This window comes from Panicum virgatum, chromosome 1K, assembly GCF_016808335.1.
Source record: "Panicum virgatum strain AP13 chromosome 1K, P.virgatum_v5, whole genome shotgun sequence".
NCBI lineage: Eukaryota > Viridiplantae > Streptophyta > Magnoliopsida > Poales > Poaceae > Panicum > Panicum virgatum.
The window spans coordinates 8,303,955-8,321,523 of NC_053136.1; the positions used below are offsets into that span (position 1 = coordinate 8,303,955).

The 17,569-nt window shown below is 46.8% G+C and overlaps 1 protein-coding gene and 1 long non-coding RNA gene across 2 annotated transcripts; both read left to right on the forward strand.

Annotated features, from left to right (window-relative positions):
* Window positions 1–4,968: 4,968 nt before the first annotated feature.
* LOC120649144 lies at window positions 4,969–9,528 on the forward strand. Its single transcript, XM_039925855.1, has 5 exons — window positions 4,969–5,304; window positions 5,784–5,851; window positions 6,448–6,882; window positions 6,953–7,210; window positions 9,249–9,528. Exons 3-4 carry the CDS (start codon window positions 6,466–6,468, stop codon window positions 7,208–7,210), a joined length of 675 nt encoding a protein of 224 aa, XP_039781789.1. The 5' UTR covers window positions 4,969–5,304; window positions 5,784–5,851; window positions 6,448–6,465; the 3' UTR covers window positions 9,249–9,528.
* Window positions 9,529–10,750: 1,222 nt separating this feature from the next.
* On the forward strand, window positions 10,751–11,608 carry LOC120649154. The gene is made up of 2 exons (XR_005665184.1): window positions 10,751–11,233; window positions 11,305–11,608. It is a non-coding gene; the product is annotated as an uncharacterized LOC120649154 (long non-coding RNA).
* The last annotated feature ends 5,961 nt before the right edge of the window (window positions 11,609–17,569 follow it).

Genomic DNA, 17,569 nt, shown 5'->3' on the forward strand with positions numbered 1-17,569 from the left:
ATGCGTTTCTGTAGTTGGTTTATGAATTGAACAATGAAATCTCAGAGCTAGGACTCTATGTCTGCTGTACTGCTAACTCAAATTGCATACTCCTTTTGTAGGTTCTGAACTGCCATGATTCTGTTATCTACATATTAGCACCGGTGAAGTACGCCACTGTGTATGGTTGTTCTAATGCTACAGTTGTTCTTGGTGCTGTTGGTAAGGTATGTGTTTAATTCTATTCCTGCTGTCGTAAATTGAAATTTTCTTTCTGATTACTCTGTTTTATTTATGAGTTATAATTTGCTTATATATTTCTGAAATGGATCTGATACCTGCCACCTATATATTGGGCTACAGTGGCTTTGTTCATACGTACAGATTTCATTTCTTGGTACTCTTATCAGCAAACTAAAAGATAACCTGCCATTGACGTGGTTATTTGTTATGGTTTGTAAAATGTTGGTTAATGTCCAAATGCACCAAAGATTATGACTGTTTATGAGTTTCAAATTTTGAGCTCTCAAGGAATGGAACTATAGCAACCGGATTCTACTTTATGGTTTTAGTCTTGCTGATGTAGATTGTATAGAATTTTGTCCACGCTTCCCCGCTTCCTGTTCGTTAATTTTGTCCTTGCTAGGGTAGGGTCCGGGGAGTTTGGCCGCCCGCGACAGCTGTGCGGCCGCGGCCGCTCGCCCGAGCGCGGCGGCGACGTGACGGGGAGTCGACGCGGGACTCGTGTTCCACGCACGCAGGCAGGGCACGTCGCGCGCCGCCGGGCCGGGGCGGGGAGAGGCGCCGACGCGGGCGGCTGACGGGACGTCGCCGGCGGCGCCTAGCCCCGGTCCGGGCCGCCGCTGGCGCCGTGCGGCACGCCGCTGGACCCGCTGTGCCGTCGTCGAACAGAGTCCCGGTCTGGAACGCGAGAGTTTCGTCCGGTCTGGTGGGTGATGCGTCGATTGCACACGCAATTGCTTCCTACTTCTTTGTGTTGTCTGTTTTGTCCTGTAACATTTCGATGAGATTTGACCACGTTTTGGAGCGCGATGGTTCCGTCCGGGTTGCTTTGCGAAACATCAAACACCAACGTCGAACGAATAGTACGTGTTGCGTCGAATGGCGATTGCGCACGAGTGTCCCCGTGCACATTAGAGCATCTCCAGCAGCGCTTCTAAAATTGAGTGATTAAATTATATTTTAGAAATCCACTTCTAAAATTTAAGAAGTCAAAATATGTTATCTACTCCAATAAGCCTTACTAAATGGGCTTCTATTTTTTTTTTTGTAGATCCCACCTGTCATTCACATAAGACTAAGGAAGTGAAAAAGAAAATTGGTGGGCCCCACAGTTAGTAGCCCAAATAGAGGGCCACCAAATTAGAGGGGGGGGAGAAATTTGGAAGGTCTACCAAAATAGAAGTCCATTTGCTCCCTCTACTGGAGATCCATTTTTTATGTCCACCGACTAAATTTTCATATGGAAGCCTATTTAGTCACTCCACTGGAGAGCAACTCCAGCAGGGTCTTTATTTGGGTGACTAAACCCACATTTTTGTCATTTTGCTCAAATTTCTATCTCCAGCAGTGTCTCTATTTAGTTGACTAAAATGAGGGGGTGACTAAATTTTCTCTCCCACCCCCTCAATTTGATCACCCTCTACTTAGAGCAACTCCAACCCACATCCTATTTGACCTCCTACTCTAAATTTAGGAAAGAGAAAGGAAAAAACATCTCCAACCAAACTCCTATCTCATTTCTAAATTTGAGAGTCTCTCAAATCTGTTGGCCTCCCCTTCTATTTCTAGGAACAGAATGAGAGCCTCTCATTCTTTGAGAGAGCTGTTGGAGACCATTGTCAAATAGGAGAGAAAAATAGGATGAGAGACTCTCATATAGATGGAATAGGGGGTCAAAAATAGGAGGTGGGTTGGAGTTGCTCTTAGGCTACCAAAAATAAGGCCCACCATTTTTTAGTCTATTTAGTTGGTACTGCTAGAGTAGAGACTACATTTTAAATGACTAAATTTGAAAAATGAGTGACTAAAATGAGTTTTAGTCACTCCACTGGAGTTGCTCTGAGGGAGGGTACCCCCGGCCACCTCGCTCCGCGGTCCCTGGCCGTCAAATGTAGATCGGACGGCGCGCGGCCAAGCAACTTGCAATGCTACACATCCAGTTTTGCTACCCAATCTCCAAATCCAATCCGATGGCTCCCTGCGTTGGGCCGGCATGCAGGGAAAAAAAAAACCCCAAATCGGCTAACGGACAGGAGACGGGAGGTTGAGATGGAGCGGATGGCTCGCCCCTCGCGTTGCTGCCCAATCTCGCGCCGGCTGGGGAGGCCGTGGCACGCCGGCACCAGGCTGCCAGGCCGCCGCGGCGCCACCGCCGCGGGAGGCCGCGCCGGGATGCCGGGACGCCTCCGCGCTGCCGCCGCGGGAGACCGCCACCGCGCCGTGGCGCCTGAGCACCTGCTGCTACGGGAGGCCACCGCGCTGGTGGAGGCGGGCCGGCGCCGCCACTGTGAAGCCGCCGTGGACGAGAATCACGGCCATGTGCTGTCGTCGGGCGCGCCGAGCACTTCGAAGATCGCGTTTAGCTACCCCTGGCCGTGGAAGCCCTCCGCCCGCTGGAACAAAGGTCTCCCGCTGTCGATTAGCTCTGCCATGGCGCAGCTAAGGGACCAGACGTCAACCTACGTGTAGTAATCAGGCTTCTCCAGCAGCAAAGCATCTCGGGCGCAATGTACCACATCGTGCCGGCAGGCTGGTACAGCGGCCGCTCGTCGGTGGACATGGCGAGCCCGAAGTCGCAGATCTTGACAGCCCCTCCCAGCGGCGGCGCCGGCCCGCCTCCACCAGGGCGGCGGCCTCCCGCAGCAGCGGCCCGGTGGCTAGCAGGGTTAAAAAAACGGCCGGAACCGGTTCGGTTACCGGTCTAACCAGTCCGGATCGGTTCCGGTATCGGGCGGTTAGAAATCGGTCCAAATTTAAAATTTAAATTTAAATTCAAAAAATGAAAAATTCCTAAAAAAATTCCTAAAAATACTTCAAGGTGTGACGAATCTAATGGTGTCAAATTTTCTCAAAAATTCATTCATTTAGTATAGTTTGCGGGGATTTGAAGTTAAACAAAAAAACATGCATACAAAAGTATACAAATACAATGTAAAAGTAGTACAAAAAAGGGTTGGATGGTTCATTTAGAATAAAATATGTTATACAAACATTTATTTAGTATACTTTGCGGGCATTTGAATTTAAACCAATTTTTTTTTAAGTTGACCGGTTACCAGTCAAACCGGTCCGGTTTGACCACCAAACCGGCCGGCTAACCGGTTCCGACCGTTTCAACGGGATCATTTGATCTCAATTTTGAGTTTGTCCGGTTTCAACCGGTTACCGGTCCAACCAGCCCGATAAACCAAAACCGGTGGCCGGCGGTTTGTGTCAACCGGTCGGAAAAAAAAACCTTGGTGGCTAGGCGCCACGGCAGTCCGACGGCCAGGGGCCGCCTCCCACAGTGGCGGCCAGGCGCCGCGGCCTCCCAGCTGGTGAGGGGCGCACCGTCCGCTCCGTCTCCACCTCCCGTTTCCCGTCTGTAAGCCGATTTGGAGGATTTTTCCCTGCATGCGGGCCCAGCGCAGGGAGCCATTGGATTGGATTTAGAGGGCTGAGATCTAACCAATGTCACATTGTAACATGAGTTAAATACACCAGCGGTCCCTGAACTTGTCCCGAGATGCCACTTAGGTCCACGAACTCGCAAAATCGAAATCTAGCACCCCGAACTTGTTAAGTTGTGCCACTTAGATCCATACCCCTTGATGTGGTGCCACGTGGCATGAATATATGGAAAAAGGCTCTTGAATTTTACCATCTTCTACCTTCGCATCCTTGAGGGAGGGATAGAGAGGAGGGCAGGGCGTCACGTGCGGCGTGGAGGTCGGCGGCTCGCCGGAGGCAAGCGTGCGACATGGAGGCCGGAGGAATTAGCATGTCAGCACTGTCCGCCCCCATAGGGGGACCGTCCGCCATTCAACTTTCGACGCAGCGCGGGCAAGCGGAGCGTATGGACGCCGGTGCGATGGCGCGGTGCGTGCCGCTCGCCTAATCGGGTTTGTGCTCACGGGCCTCGAGTCCAGTATGGGGAAGTCGGAGGCCAGGGACTTTGGGGGGTGGCTCGAGGAGCCCACGGCGAGCTCAAGCTCGCCATCCACGCCAACATCGACAGCGTGCTGCGGTCGCAGGCGCCCGGCACGGTGCGGACCGGGTTGGACATCAGCGGCGGCACGAGCACGTTCGTGCGCGTGGATGCGGGAGCAGAACATGAGGGTGGTCACCACGACGCTGGACTTGGACGTGCCCTTCAACCGGTTCACGGCATTGCGCTTCATGCAGGGGCTGCCCCTCGCCAACGGCATGCGGGACTCGAGGCCCGCGAGCATGGACTCGAGGAGGCGAGCGGCGCGCGGCGTTGGGCGAGGCAGCCGGACGGAAGCGAGCGAGGCGAGCGGCCCTGGGAGGCCGCCGGGACCGGAGAGGAGAAGATAACAAAATTGGAGGGCCTTTTTGCATATATTCATATCATGTGGCGCTATGTCAAGGGTTATGGACCTAAGTGACACAACTTAACAAGTTCGGAGTGCTAGATTTCGATTTTGCGAGTTCATGGATCTAAGTGGCACCTTAGGACAAGTTCGAGGGCCGCTGATGTATTTAACTCTTGTAACATTGCTACCCAATGTCACTGAAGCAGAGTCCTAATAAATCTCCCCGTGTTGCCTCCCCTCAACAGGTTTCAAAAACCGGTGCTACTGTTCAAAACCGGGACAGTAACAAAAAAAATGTCTTTTGTATTTTTGGATTTAGAAACATAAAATATAAAAAACCAGACCCGGTTTACCGTCCCGGACCGGACCGGAAACGGAAAAAAAATCCGGAAACCGGCGGTTCCCGTCCGGTTTTTGAAACCCTGCCCCTCAAACGCTAGCAGGCTCGCTCTCGCCTCGACGCGATGCCGCCTCCGCCCTCTCTCCAACCCTAGCATCCGCCTCCCCCTCCCACTCCCCGTCGCGAGCGCCTCCGCCGCCGCGTCTCCCGTCTCCATCCCCATCCTCCGTCGCTGTCCCCGTACCCGTCCGCGAGCGCCGCCGCTCCATCCTTCCCATCCGGGTCGCGCCACCACCTCCGCCGGCGCGTCGTACGCCTCCCATAGCTGCCGGACCTCCGCCTCCCGGTCAAGATCCGCACCGCGCCGCCATTCTCTGTCGCCTCCGCCACCCGTCCCACGTCGGTTTCTGCGCTGCCGCCAAGAAGGTCCTCCTCTCTTAGCACCTAGGGTTTCGGTATGGAAGTTGTTGTGTAGATAATTGGTATTGAAATTTTGCAATTCCATTTCAATTCCAGCTGAGATGTATATTCTTGCTGATTGTTTATTAGTTTGCCGATTCACAGTACAAACTAGGAAAGAGCTATTGAGATTAGATTACACATTGAATATAATGTATAAATTTGTATCTCTGATCATAGAATTCTCTTAATTAAGAAGCATATGCAGAGGAATGAATATTGTTTTCAAGGCATTGTTATTCTTGCTAGTCCTTTTTGTGCTGAATATACATTTTTTTCATGCCACTTAGGTAGATGGTGCATTGTCTTTTGATTTGTGTTTTTTCGTGTGGATGTATCACCTGTGAAATTCTTGATTAGAAATCTGTACTTTTTTCTAATTAACATTTCAGTTATCTGATTGTACCAGCTTACCAATTTTTTCTTTATTAAATTAAACATTGCAGACAGTTGGCAAGTGAGCGAGGGTGGAAACTATAATTGTATCCACACATTGAAAGATCATACTGCTGAGGTTAGTATTTATATGATCTCACTTCTATACTGATCTTTATTTCATTTCTTTACTGGTGAACATCTCCAACAACTGAAAAACAAATTGCATTGATTGATGTTCATCTGTCTGCACCAAATTTTGAAATAAATTTGCTATCTATTTTTTCTTGAACACTAGTATAGAAGTTTATAGCTGTGCACAAGGACATTGTATTGTGATGAACTAACTACGGCAGACTGCAGATACTTGATCAGAAGTAGGTTGAAGAATGTACCTTTATATCCTCAGGCTCCCATTTTGTTGCATGCAAGATTCCTGGCAGTCACCACTATTTCAGTGTTCTAGCAAGTAGCATGACAGGGATAGGATAGACACTTCACATATTCTAGAATGTATACACAATATATTATCATGACAACATGTGTTACTGTGCTGTGCTATACAAATTCTTTCAAGTTATGCACTTATTTTCTATGTCCTGGCTGTGCAGTTGTTTTGCTATACAAATTCTGGCAGGACACAGACCAAATGGAAGCTGAATTGGATTAGTCTGTCTTCTACTGGTTTTTAGCTGTTATAAATCAGTAAAATTAAATAAATTGTTGCTGTTACAGGATATCCCGCCGTCCGCTATGGCTAACATCAGAACAGTCTCCAGCCTCGCTGAGGTCAATGGTGTCCTGGAAGAGATGGGCATCGATACGATTGGTGGAGCTAATCAAGTTCAATTTCGTTTGCACGAGCAGGCATCCCTAAAAGATGCAACTAAAATGAAGACGAGGATCCGACCTGGAAGGCATGGATTTAAATTAGTTAACTCCGAGCTTTTCGATTGTAAGTTTAAAGCCATGGTTGAGCTACAGGAGGGTTACAACACCATGGTCGAGACATGCATGGTGGATTGTGATCATCAGTTGCTCCCACTTGAAGCCCGCATCGCAGAGCTGAAGTATCTCTTACTCTCCACCGATGAGGAGATCCCAAAGATTGGATTTGGAGCTGCAGAGAGGAATCGGGGAGTGCAACAGATGCGCTATCCAAACCGGCCGGTATGTCTATTTTTGTTCTCTTCTCTTTTATTTTGTTTTTCTCATTTTTCTGAATACATTTTTTTCTTAGTTCACGGATGCGCAACGAGTTCCATATCAAGCAGCATGCCCTACAAATGCAGAGAGAGATACTGCAGTTTCTCTAGACAAACGTGCTCAGATGGCATTTTGGAAGTTTAATCTCCGTCTTCTGGAGGTGAAAGAATCCATCTTGGAGAAGACAAAGACTGAGCTGGAGAGAAGTCTGAGGGTAGAGTTCAACAAAGCGATTGAGGAGCAATCTGACCTTGGGGTTGGCTACGCGACCTACGAGTTTCACAATGCATAGGTAAACTATGCTAAAATCTGTGCATACAGCTTGTTGACACTATACAGCAGTAATTCAAGTGAGTTGTCGTTATTAGTACAAGTTGCCTGCTGACTGTGCTAAAATCTGTGCATACAGCTTGTTGACACTATACAGCAGTAATTCAAGTGAGTTGCCGTTATTAGTACAAGTTGCCTGCTGATTTAACAAGTTGCTTGTATAGAGTTTAACAAGTTGGGCTATTAACCATACACTCGGCTTTGTAATGCATATGAATAATCTGAGAAATTTGTATTAAAAACTTGCAATAAAAAATCTTGGTGTATCCTACAACCTACTCTGGTCTATATTCTGACCTTCAGAATCACTATGTTATTTTTACATCCTACATGAATCCTCAGTCATAATTAAGCTGAGCTATTTTTACAGTGAACTGTTCTGTCAATCTAGTATTTCTACACAGTAATTCCATAGAATGGTAAATGTATGTGCAAGAATAACATAGTTGATTTTGTAAGGCTACGAATTTTTTTAGATGCGTGAGTTCCTTGGGACTATATCTATATTTATTTGCCACTGCTTGTGATATATACAAATTGGTTCAGATGCAGTGAACTTCAATCCAATTTTACAGTGAAATTATAACCATCAACTCTCTATTTTTTAACATGTGCATTCTGCCTATTTAGCTTTTTCAGACCAACTACACTTTATCCTAGTTCCCCTGTGTGGTTGGTGTATTCTAGTTATGATAGATCTGTAGTTGGTATCTTGATGCCTCCAAAGTTGTCCTAACTAAGGAATCAGATAAAATATCAGTGCCATACATTTTCTTACATAGAGGTAGAAGCATACTCACATTACATGGGATTGTGAACTTTCATTTTGTGTATAGGTGTATTATCAGGTTGGTTTGGCTTTGCCATCTGATCTGCTACCAATGGGTTTTAGTTTTTTTTTCATAGCTTAGTTATATGTTCTGTATTTCTAAGGCCGTAACACATGATTTTTATTTCCTATTAACTCTGCTTACAGTTAACTCATGTTGCAATTACAGTGGGTATATACTAGAGTTACAGTAACCTTTTTTAATGTAATTTTCAACTACTCTTCTTGTAATCAAGATGAATCGGGTGTTGCGGTCCTACTCAATACATGAACTTTACTCAACTAGAAAGGCCAGGAAATCTGAAGCCATCAGTTCCAAATCCAATGAAAAAAAAATCAGGCGTTACCACCCATTAAAATACTTGGATGTGATTTATAGTCCATTGTCCAATGAATTTACTGCCTTCATAACTTTGTACTGTATAATCAAACAATTACTACCAACACTTTGGTGATATGCTGCAGTGCCCCTTGTTTTTTTTTGTATTTCTTTCGGGTTTCATCTCTAGCCTACCCCAACTTGCTTGGGAAAAAAGACTATGTTGTTGTTGTTGTTGTTGTTGTTGTTGTTGTTGTTGTGTATGGTATGATTGTGTACGGCTGTGACTATTCTTCTGTCTCCATTACATCGACCTATATGGTTGACATGTAATTACAATATGAAATTACTATTATTACACCATCTAACATAACCGTAACTTCTACATGGTTGCCATGTAATTTTGATATGGTTGTTATGTAATTCAAACCTGAAAATTAGTTTTTTGTATTCTCCTTGCTTCCTAAGCTTTCTAGCTCCATGCTTACAACTAGTTCTTTGCTTCTTTTTTTTAAAGTACCAGGGATCACATTCTTAGTAGTGCAAAACAAAACAACACTTCATGTTAGTACATGTCATCAGTGATCACTAATATTTTTACATCAATTATTTGTGAGTATATATTGCATAAAGATCGATTGGATTTTTATCTATGCTCAAATTAGCATTTGTGGAGTTTAACTAAGCACCCAAATAATTTTGCCTATTTGCATTCCATAGAAAATAGAAATTATTTGGTTGGATTTAGTGTATATTGTTGTCTCCAATTTGTCTTTCTGCATTTTCATTGTCATATGTATATGTTGCTTACAAATTTTGCCTTTTCATATGAACTAACATCTTACTTTTTAGATGCCTGACCAACCCATCCTTAGGTTGGACATGCTTCGGTGAATGGCAGCCATGATAAAGGCTTTGGTAAACAGAGCAACAGTGATGAAGTGGAGCCATGATGTGTCAATGCAGTAGTCTATTTCTGATCGGAATGTGAATGAGCCGTTTGTAAGATTAAGTGGTATATGGAGCTGAGATCTCATGAATATCTATGCATTTTATAGAATGCTCAGTTTGCAACTACAACATCCATATGATGGTTGCACCTAATGTAAAAAATAGCGGGCTAAGATATTTAGCGGAAATTCTTTCAAAAAGCTAAAAGAGCTATAACCAAAGTTATAGCGGAAGCTAAATCATTTAGCTGAATAATAAAATAATCAATAATTACATATAAAATTAGAAGCATCATTGGTCTAGCACTCTAAAATAGACTCAACATGTCTCTTGACTGCCAAACTGTGCACGTGCTGCTTTGTCTATGGTCTACTCTAGTTATATTAATTCTTTATTTCTTTTATCTACATCTTTAGCGAATGTTTATTACCATTAAATCATATAAAAACTCTATTAGCGGACATAACGGACAAATGTTGTATAGTGTAGTGGTAGATTTCTTAGAAAGCTAAAAGCGATCTGTAGCGGGCTATTTTGTACATGGGTTGCACCTTAGCATTTTTTATAGCAAATATTTCTAATTACTTCCATTAATTAACTTTAGTTGCTTGTACCTTACTTTTTCCTGTTAAGGCCTCGATCGGTAAGGCCTGGAGCGGCCTTCAATCCGGCTGGAACGAAGTGGCTTGGTTTCATCGTTGGTTTTGGGCAGCCCAGGTTGAAAATGGGCCTGTTCCGGCCTACTTCCCCCATTCCGGTCCGGATTTAATCCCAACCTTACCGATCGACGCGGAGAGGGAAGGGTGCAGCTGGCGGCGCGCTTGCGGGCGATGACACGGAGGCGCTGCCGGCGAGCTTCTCACCACTTAGGGCGGTGGCGGCGGTGTTGGGGCCGCGCACGATGGGCGCTGGCGTCCTGGAGCGCGCTGAACCCGAAGTTGGAGACCTTGAGGTCGCCGCACGCGTCGAGAAGCAAGTTCTTGGGCTTGAGGTTGCGGTGGTACTGATGCGGCTGTGGCAGAACTTGACGGCCGTGACCAGCTGCTAGAAGTACCGGTTGGTAGAGCCACAGCTGAGAGGTGAGAGGACGCCCACCCAATGTTAAACAAGCACTCTCACCATAGAGGTACTTCCCTTCAAAATCCGGTTTCAGCGTGATCATGGACAACCAGCATTCGGTGGTACTCTCTGGCAGAACTTGACGGCCGTGACCAGCTGCTAGAAGTACCGGCGCGCCACGGGCTTGGGGAGCCGTGTGCTCTGGGCCGCGCGAAGAGCTCGCTGCCGGCGGTGTGCTCCATGACGAAGTAGCTCCCGAAGGCACCTTTTAACCACTGGATGGAGTGCATTCTTCAACAAGAAGAAGCTTCTCTCAGGGGACACTACTATTTCTGAGGTAGGCCAACACGAATGTGGTGATAATTATCACATGTTCGTGGTGCTCTTTTCTGAAGGTTCCTCATAATTTTCAGGGGAGATGATGGCGAGCTAAGACTTAGTGCGCCGTGCAGCTCCGCTTAAAAATGGATCCGCTTTTTCAGCGCTTTATAATCAGTGTTCAAATCTTGATTCGCTAGCTAACATCCTGCTATGCTTGGCCATGCTGGAGGTATTGGAGGAACTGAGCAAACTTTGATGCTCCAGCCTCAACATGTTTCTGAAGAAGTGAGAAATAGACATGTACAGTTGAAAAAATTCACTCTGTTGGGAAGGAGGGAGCAGATAACAGGGAAGTTAACACAAATAGTTGCAAAGTATTTGGCATATCTTTGGCTGAGAAGGTTCCATCGAGCAAACAAAATGAATGTGGTGATGCCAATTACCCGTCCCCGTTCCTATCTTTAAAGCAACAAGTGCCCAAATCGCTGGGCAACCGTTGTGCCACTGTAAGTGTTCTATGGTCTTTAACTTGAAGCCATTCTAGAGTAAACTGTCTTCTAACTAAAAAATCCTGCAGGTTCAAGAGCAAAGGCCTGTTGTTGGCAGGGTGATTGATCTTTCAACCATGGATATGATGATCTGATCTGTTAGTCAAATTATCTTGGAGGTGAAGAAATGCTAGTGCTGCTTTCGTCTTCATGTTAGTGGCACTTACAGCATCTAAGCATATGAGTCTCAGGTTGATGATTGGGTCTGCTGAAAATTATATGGATGGAGAATACTGATCAAACTTGTATCCTAGCTGTAGTGTTAGAGCGCTTTGTATCCATTGCTGCCGAACAAACAAATGGACAGCAAGTTTGATTCTGCTCGTTAGTTTCTGCCGGTTTGGAATCTGGGCAGGATTGCTTCCAGGACCAGTTTGAGTGATTCCACCCGTGTCACTCAATCCGGCTAGGATTAAGTCCTGCCTGTGACGGAACCGCCAAATTAAAACTCTAAATTAAGCCTAATGGCCGTCATTTGAACACATCAGGCGCATTTGCTTAATGGTTTAATTTGATGGTCCTTTCTCAACACACGGCCTGATCGAAACAACACCGGTAGTCCCACGCGAAGGCGGGCGCAGATGGCACATGCACGACAAATACTTGAAAATACCACGATGTGACATACGATAATAATCAACGAGTTTTACAAACTGGGTTCGAATACACAAATAGTTTACATAATTTACATAAATCACACCATTTTCAACTTTACAATAGGGAGGCCCAGTTCAAACAGAAACGAACCTACACTACACTAGTGCTCAGCCTTTATACAACCGGTCAGACCGGTCTGCATGGAGATTCCCACGTAGATACCGGTCAGACCGGTCCACCCGACCGGTCAGACCGGTCCCAGCAAAATAGAGGGGCTGCACACTCAGCCCACGGGTGTGCAACCCGCCAACCCTCTAGCCTAGGGGTCTCGCTCCACCACCTCCCACCCCTCTGTATCCCGGCGGATGAACTTGATACAGCAGGGGAAGAAGTCGACGTCTGGGTGCCCTGAAATACATTTTTGGGTGGCAACAACCCTGAGCAACTAATACTCCGCAAGACTTACCCGACCAGTGGGTATACTTAGCCCACATACCTAGACATGCAAGGCATTTAGCTGGTGGTTCTTTTGCAGAAAAAGCTTCTACAATGAATCTCCCCCCCCACTTTTAGCTCCAAATTCTATATATTTAAATCATCAACAATTGTTTGCATTCTCTAAGCAACCATAGCAATATTGAATATTAATTCAAGATAATCAGTTCCAACCATCGCTTAAATTCCATAAAACATTACTACGATGTGGTGCTGCGATCAAGGTGCTCATATCCGAGAGCGACTGACAGCGAATCAATCCGATTTAACCTTGCAAGGTGAACCTAACAAACACGGCATGCAAAAGCCCCGTCGGACCCCACGCACCAACATTTCCCCTCCCTGTCTCGAACTATAGAACCGCCCCACCTGCATATAGTCAGCCGAGCCCTACGAGAGACCACCAAAAGTAAACATATGCATCCCAATTCTCCGCGGCCACTCGACTCGCCCTAAGGGGTGGGTAGAAGTTCTGTACTTTCGAAACAAGGCAGTACTCGGCTTACCGGTTTCGACTACCTCTTACTCCCGGCATGCAGTTAGTACAATTCAAACTCGATCACAGGGCCAGACAACGAACGGTCCTTAACCAACACAGACGAGGCTACACTTTCCCCCATCCAGTCTCCCATCCCAAACATTCCAACTTGAATACAGTAACTCATATAATGTAATGTAAAGACACTCTATATCTCGCGAGTGACAGAAATATCACTCGACTTCTATCGAGCCTTATTAAGCATAGCAATGCTAACGACCTATCCATACTAGTATAAGGCCCAGGAAACCTAGGGATCATGCAACTAGGGTTTCAAACAATTCCTAAACGTAATGCACAAGTAATAGATACATATTTAGGTGTCATAATTTAAATTAATAGGTTGTGCACTGGGGCTTGCCTTGCGTCTGCTGCTCAGTGCTAGGGTGAATTGGGCCTTGGGCAGGTTCCTCACGATTTCCTGTGGCTCCGCAACCACCTCGTACACAATTTCCTCCGCCGCGGCTGCTACACGTATGCATATGCATATGACATGAGAGAATGCATGCATGATTTATAAAAATTACAAGTAACCAATAACTAAATCAATTTCTATCTAATTATGCCAACTAACCTTAATTGAACCCTCTCAGCTCTGCTAGCACCGGTCAGACCGGTATACCAGACCGGTCAGACCGGTCTGGCCTGTGCGCGCCTCGATACCGAAAATCCGGAGTATCCGGATGTATTCTCGGAGTATCCGGACTCCCAAGTCCGGAGAATCCGGACCTAACTCTGGAATGTCTAGATCACCACAAACCCGGAGTATCTGATCCAATGGCCGGACTGTCCGGGCCCCTACCGGTCAGACCGGTCCCTCCGACCGGTCAGACCGGTCCAACCCAGACCAAAAGCTGGAATCCTTAGCGCAGCAAAAATCGCCCACAAATCCTTAAACCCTTCTAGTCACTAGTTCAGGTATACCTTCAGAGGTTTTTGACCAGAGGAAATCACCTAAAACTATCTAGAAAAGGAGATCGACTCACACGAGCCTTCATACCTTGAGTGAGCTCCTCCTTGCATGAAGAACTCGAATCCCAAGCACCCCAGGGAGGGAATCGAGGGGAGGATGATCCACCATGCGGATTTGATCCTTTCTCCGGCCTTGGAATCAAAGGAAGAGGAAGGATTGAAGAACCTAGGGCTTGAGAAGGGAAGAGCTTGGGGAGAGTGAGTGAGAGAGCTGGTGAGGTCGAGTGCACAGGTGAGGAAGAGAGAGAGTGTGTGTGAGTGATTTAAATGTTGTGGGGCCCAAAACGGTCGAGTCAGCCCCCAACCGAGATCTGGGCGGCGCCTCTGTCAGACTACCGGATTGCGGTGCTGGTGCTGCTGCTGGGTCATCGGAACAGGCACAAAACTGCTGGCCTGCCACCGCCCGCTCGCCATCTCCGCTGCCATCCGCACCAAGAACAAGAAACCCAAGGAAACGAGGGGAAGGAAGAGAGTTCGACCCTTAAAGATGAGAAGCCAGTGGAGAGGATGGTGCTGTTGAAGCTATGCCGTGCCATCGCGCCGTCGCCTCTCGCACCATTAGCCGCGTCGTCTCCGCAGCTGCACCGGCCTCTCGCTCGCATCGCCAGTGTAGGAGAATATCTCAGTGTATTCCTCGCATCGTCAATGTAGGAGAATATCTCAGTGTATTCCTCCAAACTCTAGAAGGGTGGGTAATATAGTAGCTGTACATGGGCCACTAGATGGGCCTTAATACATGGGCCACATGGCCACACATATACACCAACACCCCCCGCAGTCTGAACAACCGGCGCAGCGGAGTTCAAGACTGGATAACAAAGAAAGCACACACATGGACAACACCCCCCCCCCCGCAGCCACAACTAGCCACCTGCTACGTTGAGGCTGGAGCAAAACTCCAAGAAAGTCGAGGAGGGGAGACCCTTGGTGAAGATGTCAGCAAACTGGGAGGTGGTCGGGACATGGAGGACTCAAACATCGCCGATAGCGACCCTGTCGTGAACGATGTGCTAGTCGATCACTACATGCTTCGTCCGCGGATGCTGAACGGGGTTGGTGGAGAGATACATTGCGCTGACGTTGTCGCAGTAGATGAGCGTGCTCTTGGCGAGCGGGTTATGAAGCTCCGCCAAGAACTGGCGAAACCAGGACGCCTCCGCCACGCCGTTAGCGACAGCACGGTACTCCACCTCAGCATTGGAGCGGGAGACAACCTGCTGCCGCTTCGACGAGTGTCCGGACATCCAGCCCAGTCAGCGTCGGTGTAAACAACCAGCTCAGTAGAGGGAGATCGGTGAAGGACCAAACCAAAGTCAACAGTGCCACGGACGTAGCGGAGGAGACGCTTCAGCGCAGCAAGATGTGACTCCCGGGGATCATGCATATGAAGGCAGACCTGCTAAACGGCATATGTGAGGTCCGGCCTGAAAGTGCATCTAGGCCCGTAAATGATTTTGGTGATTCTTGACAATCACAATTTGGGGATATGATGCGTTGAAAAAAGTGTGTGCAGGAATAAAGTGATAAAATGAAGAAGAAGATGAAAAGGTCTCCAATTCAAAATTATATATGGTGGAATCTATCAAAGCTTTAATTCTAATTTTCGGTTTGAATTTGAGTATAGGTTCACCGTACTATCAAGGGGGACGCATTTGAATGAATTTTAGGTTGTCAAAATGCTTAATTTGAGATGACATTGTTGCGAGACACACAAACTCACTCACAAAACACTCTGCACAGAAAGTCCCTACACAAGTCCGAATGATCCGGCCAAACAGTAGATTTCGGCTCTGCGCAAGTCCGAATGATCCGGCCTTGGGCCGGATGATCCGGACCTGGTGAGTTGTGGGCGTCTGGCAGTGCCAGGCTGGATGATCCGGCCCTACACCGGATGATCCGGACCTGGAGAATTTCGAGTGTGTTTTAACCTATTCTGTTTCCACCCCGAATGATCCGTGGTTACCCCGGATGATCCGGGCACCACCAGAAAACACACAACGGTCACTTGCGGGGGTGGGAGTATATATACCCCTTCACCCCCCTCATTTACTTCTCTCTCTCTCTCTCCCCCCGACCATCCACGCCTCCCTAGCATTCAATCCTTCATTCCCCTCCATCCTAGAGCTCAATTCTTGCAAGAAAACACCTTGGGATTGAGAGGAAGTGAGATTTGAGGCGAGATTCGAGAGCACTCCGTGAGCTTGCACTTGTTCATCTCATTTGGCATTTGAAGCAACCTTTGATTCATCGATTCGCGTTTGTTACTCTTGGAGCTTTGCCCCTAGATGGTTAGAGGTGCCGGTGAGCTCCCATTCCTTTGTGGTTGAGCCCCGGAAGTTTGTATTACCCCGTCCTTCGTGGACATTTGATATTTGAGCAACTCAATCCTCCTACGTGGTTGATTGAGTGAGGGAAAGGGTTATAGGGCAACCCTGCTCTTTGTGAGCGCCTCAACAGAGACGTAGCTCCTTCGTGGAGTGAACTTCGGGATAAATCTTGTGTCTCCTTTATTTATTGTTGCATTTATTGTTCTTGAGCTATTCTTGTCCCGATCTACTTGTTCGTTGCATTCCTCTTGTTCTAAAGTGGTTCACAGGCTTGGTTACTTTATTTGTCAACTTTGTATTCAAAGGGAATCGTCAAAAGTTAAGTAAATTTCAAATCTCGTGCAAGATTCTTTCACCCTGTCGGATCATTCGACCCTACTCAGGATCATTCGGGCCTGACCAGGACCGGATCATCCGGACCTGACGATTTTCTGCTAAGCTTTTCAGAAAATTTTTAAACAGGTCTATTCACCCCCCTCTACGCCTAGTATCGATCCTTTCAATTGGTATTAGAGCCTAATATCTTGATTAAGGCTTAACCGCTAAGGGAAAAACACTATGACCGGCGAGACGAACGAGAGTGTTGGTGGTGCTTCTTCCGCATACGAAGTCAATGATAGTGACTTCGAAGTTAGCGATGTTGAAGGTGACATGACGGAGCAAGAAAGGGGCGATCAAGTGGAAAGAAAAGATAAAGAAGAATAGGGATGAAAACGGACGGGAACGGGCGGGAAAACCCCTCTCCCGTTTCCGTTACCACATTTTATCACCGAAAACGGGACCGGTTCCGGAATAGCCGGTAACGGGAGCGGGAGCGGGATGAATGGGATTACGAAAACGGGCGGGATCGGTTAGTTAAGCGGAAACTTATACTTTGATACGTATGCACGTGATATAGTTGATTTTTGTTGCTTTGCTAGTTGCCAACTATGTTTTGGGACCTCTAAGGACTCTTAGACTAGTGATCTTTAATAATACACATGGCTAGCATGATCTTGAAAGTGCATTTGGCCCCCTATGTGAGTTTTGGTGTTAATGACACGCACAATTAAGGAGCTAATGTGTTTATTGAGCAATGACCAGGTTCAAAAATCATTGAAATGCAAAAGAGCAATTAACGTCATATTTTCTTTTGAGACGGTGTTTGAGCTACTTTGAAGATCCTTTATAAATTTCTATTTTGAATTTGAGTATAGGAAACACCGTACTATTAAGAGGGATGCGAAAAGTCAGGTTGAAGATGCCAAAGTGCCCTTGAGATGCTAACATAACCTTGAGAGACACAAAGCACTCACATGAGCACTTAAACCTGCAGTTTCTGTATGGGTCGGAAGTCTCCTCATGGGGTCGGAAGTTCCGACCCCA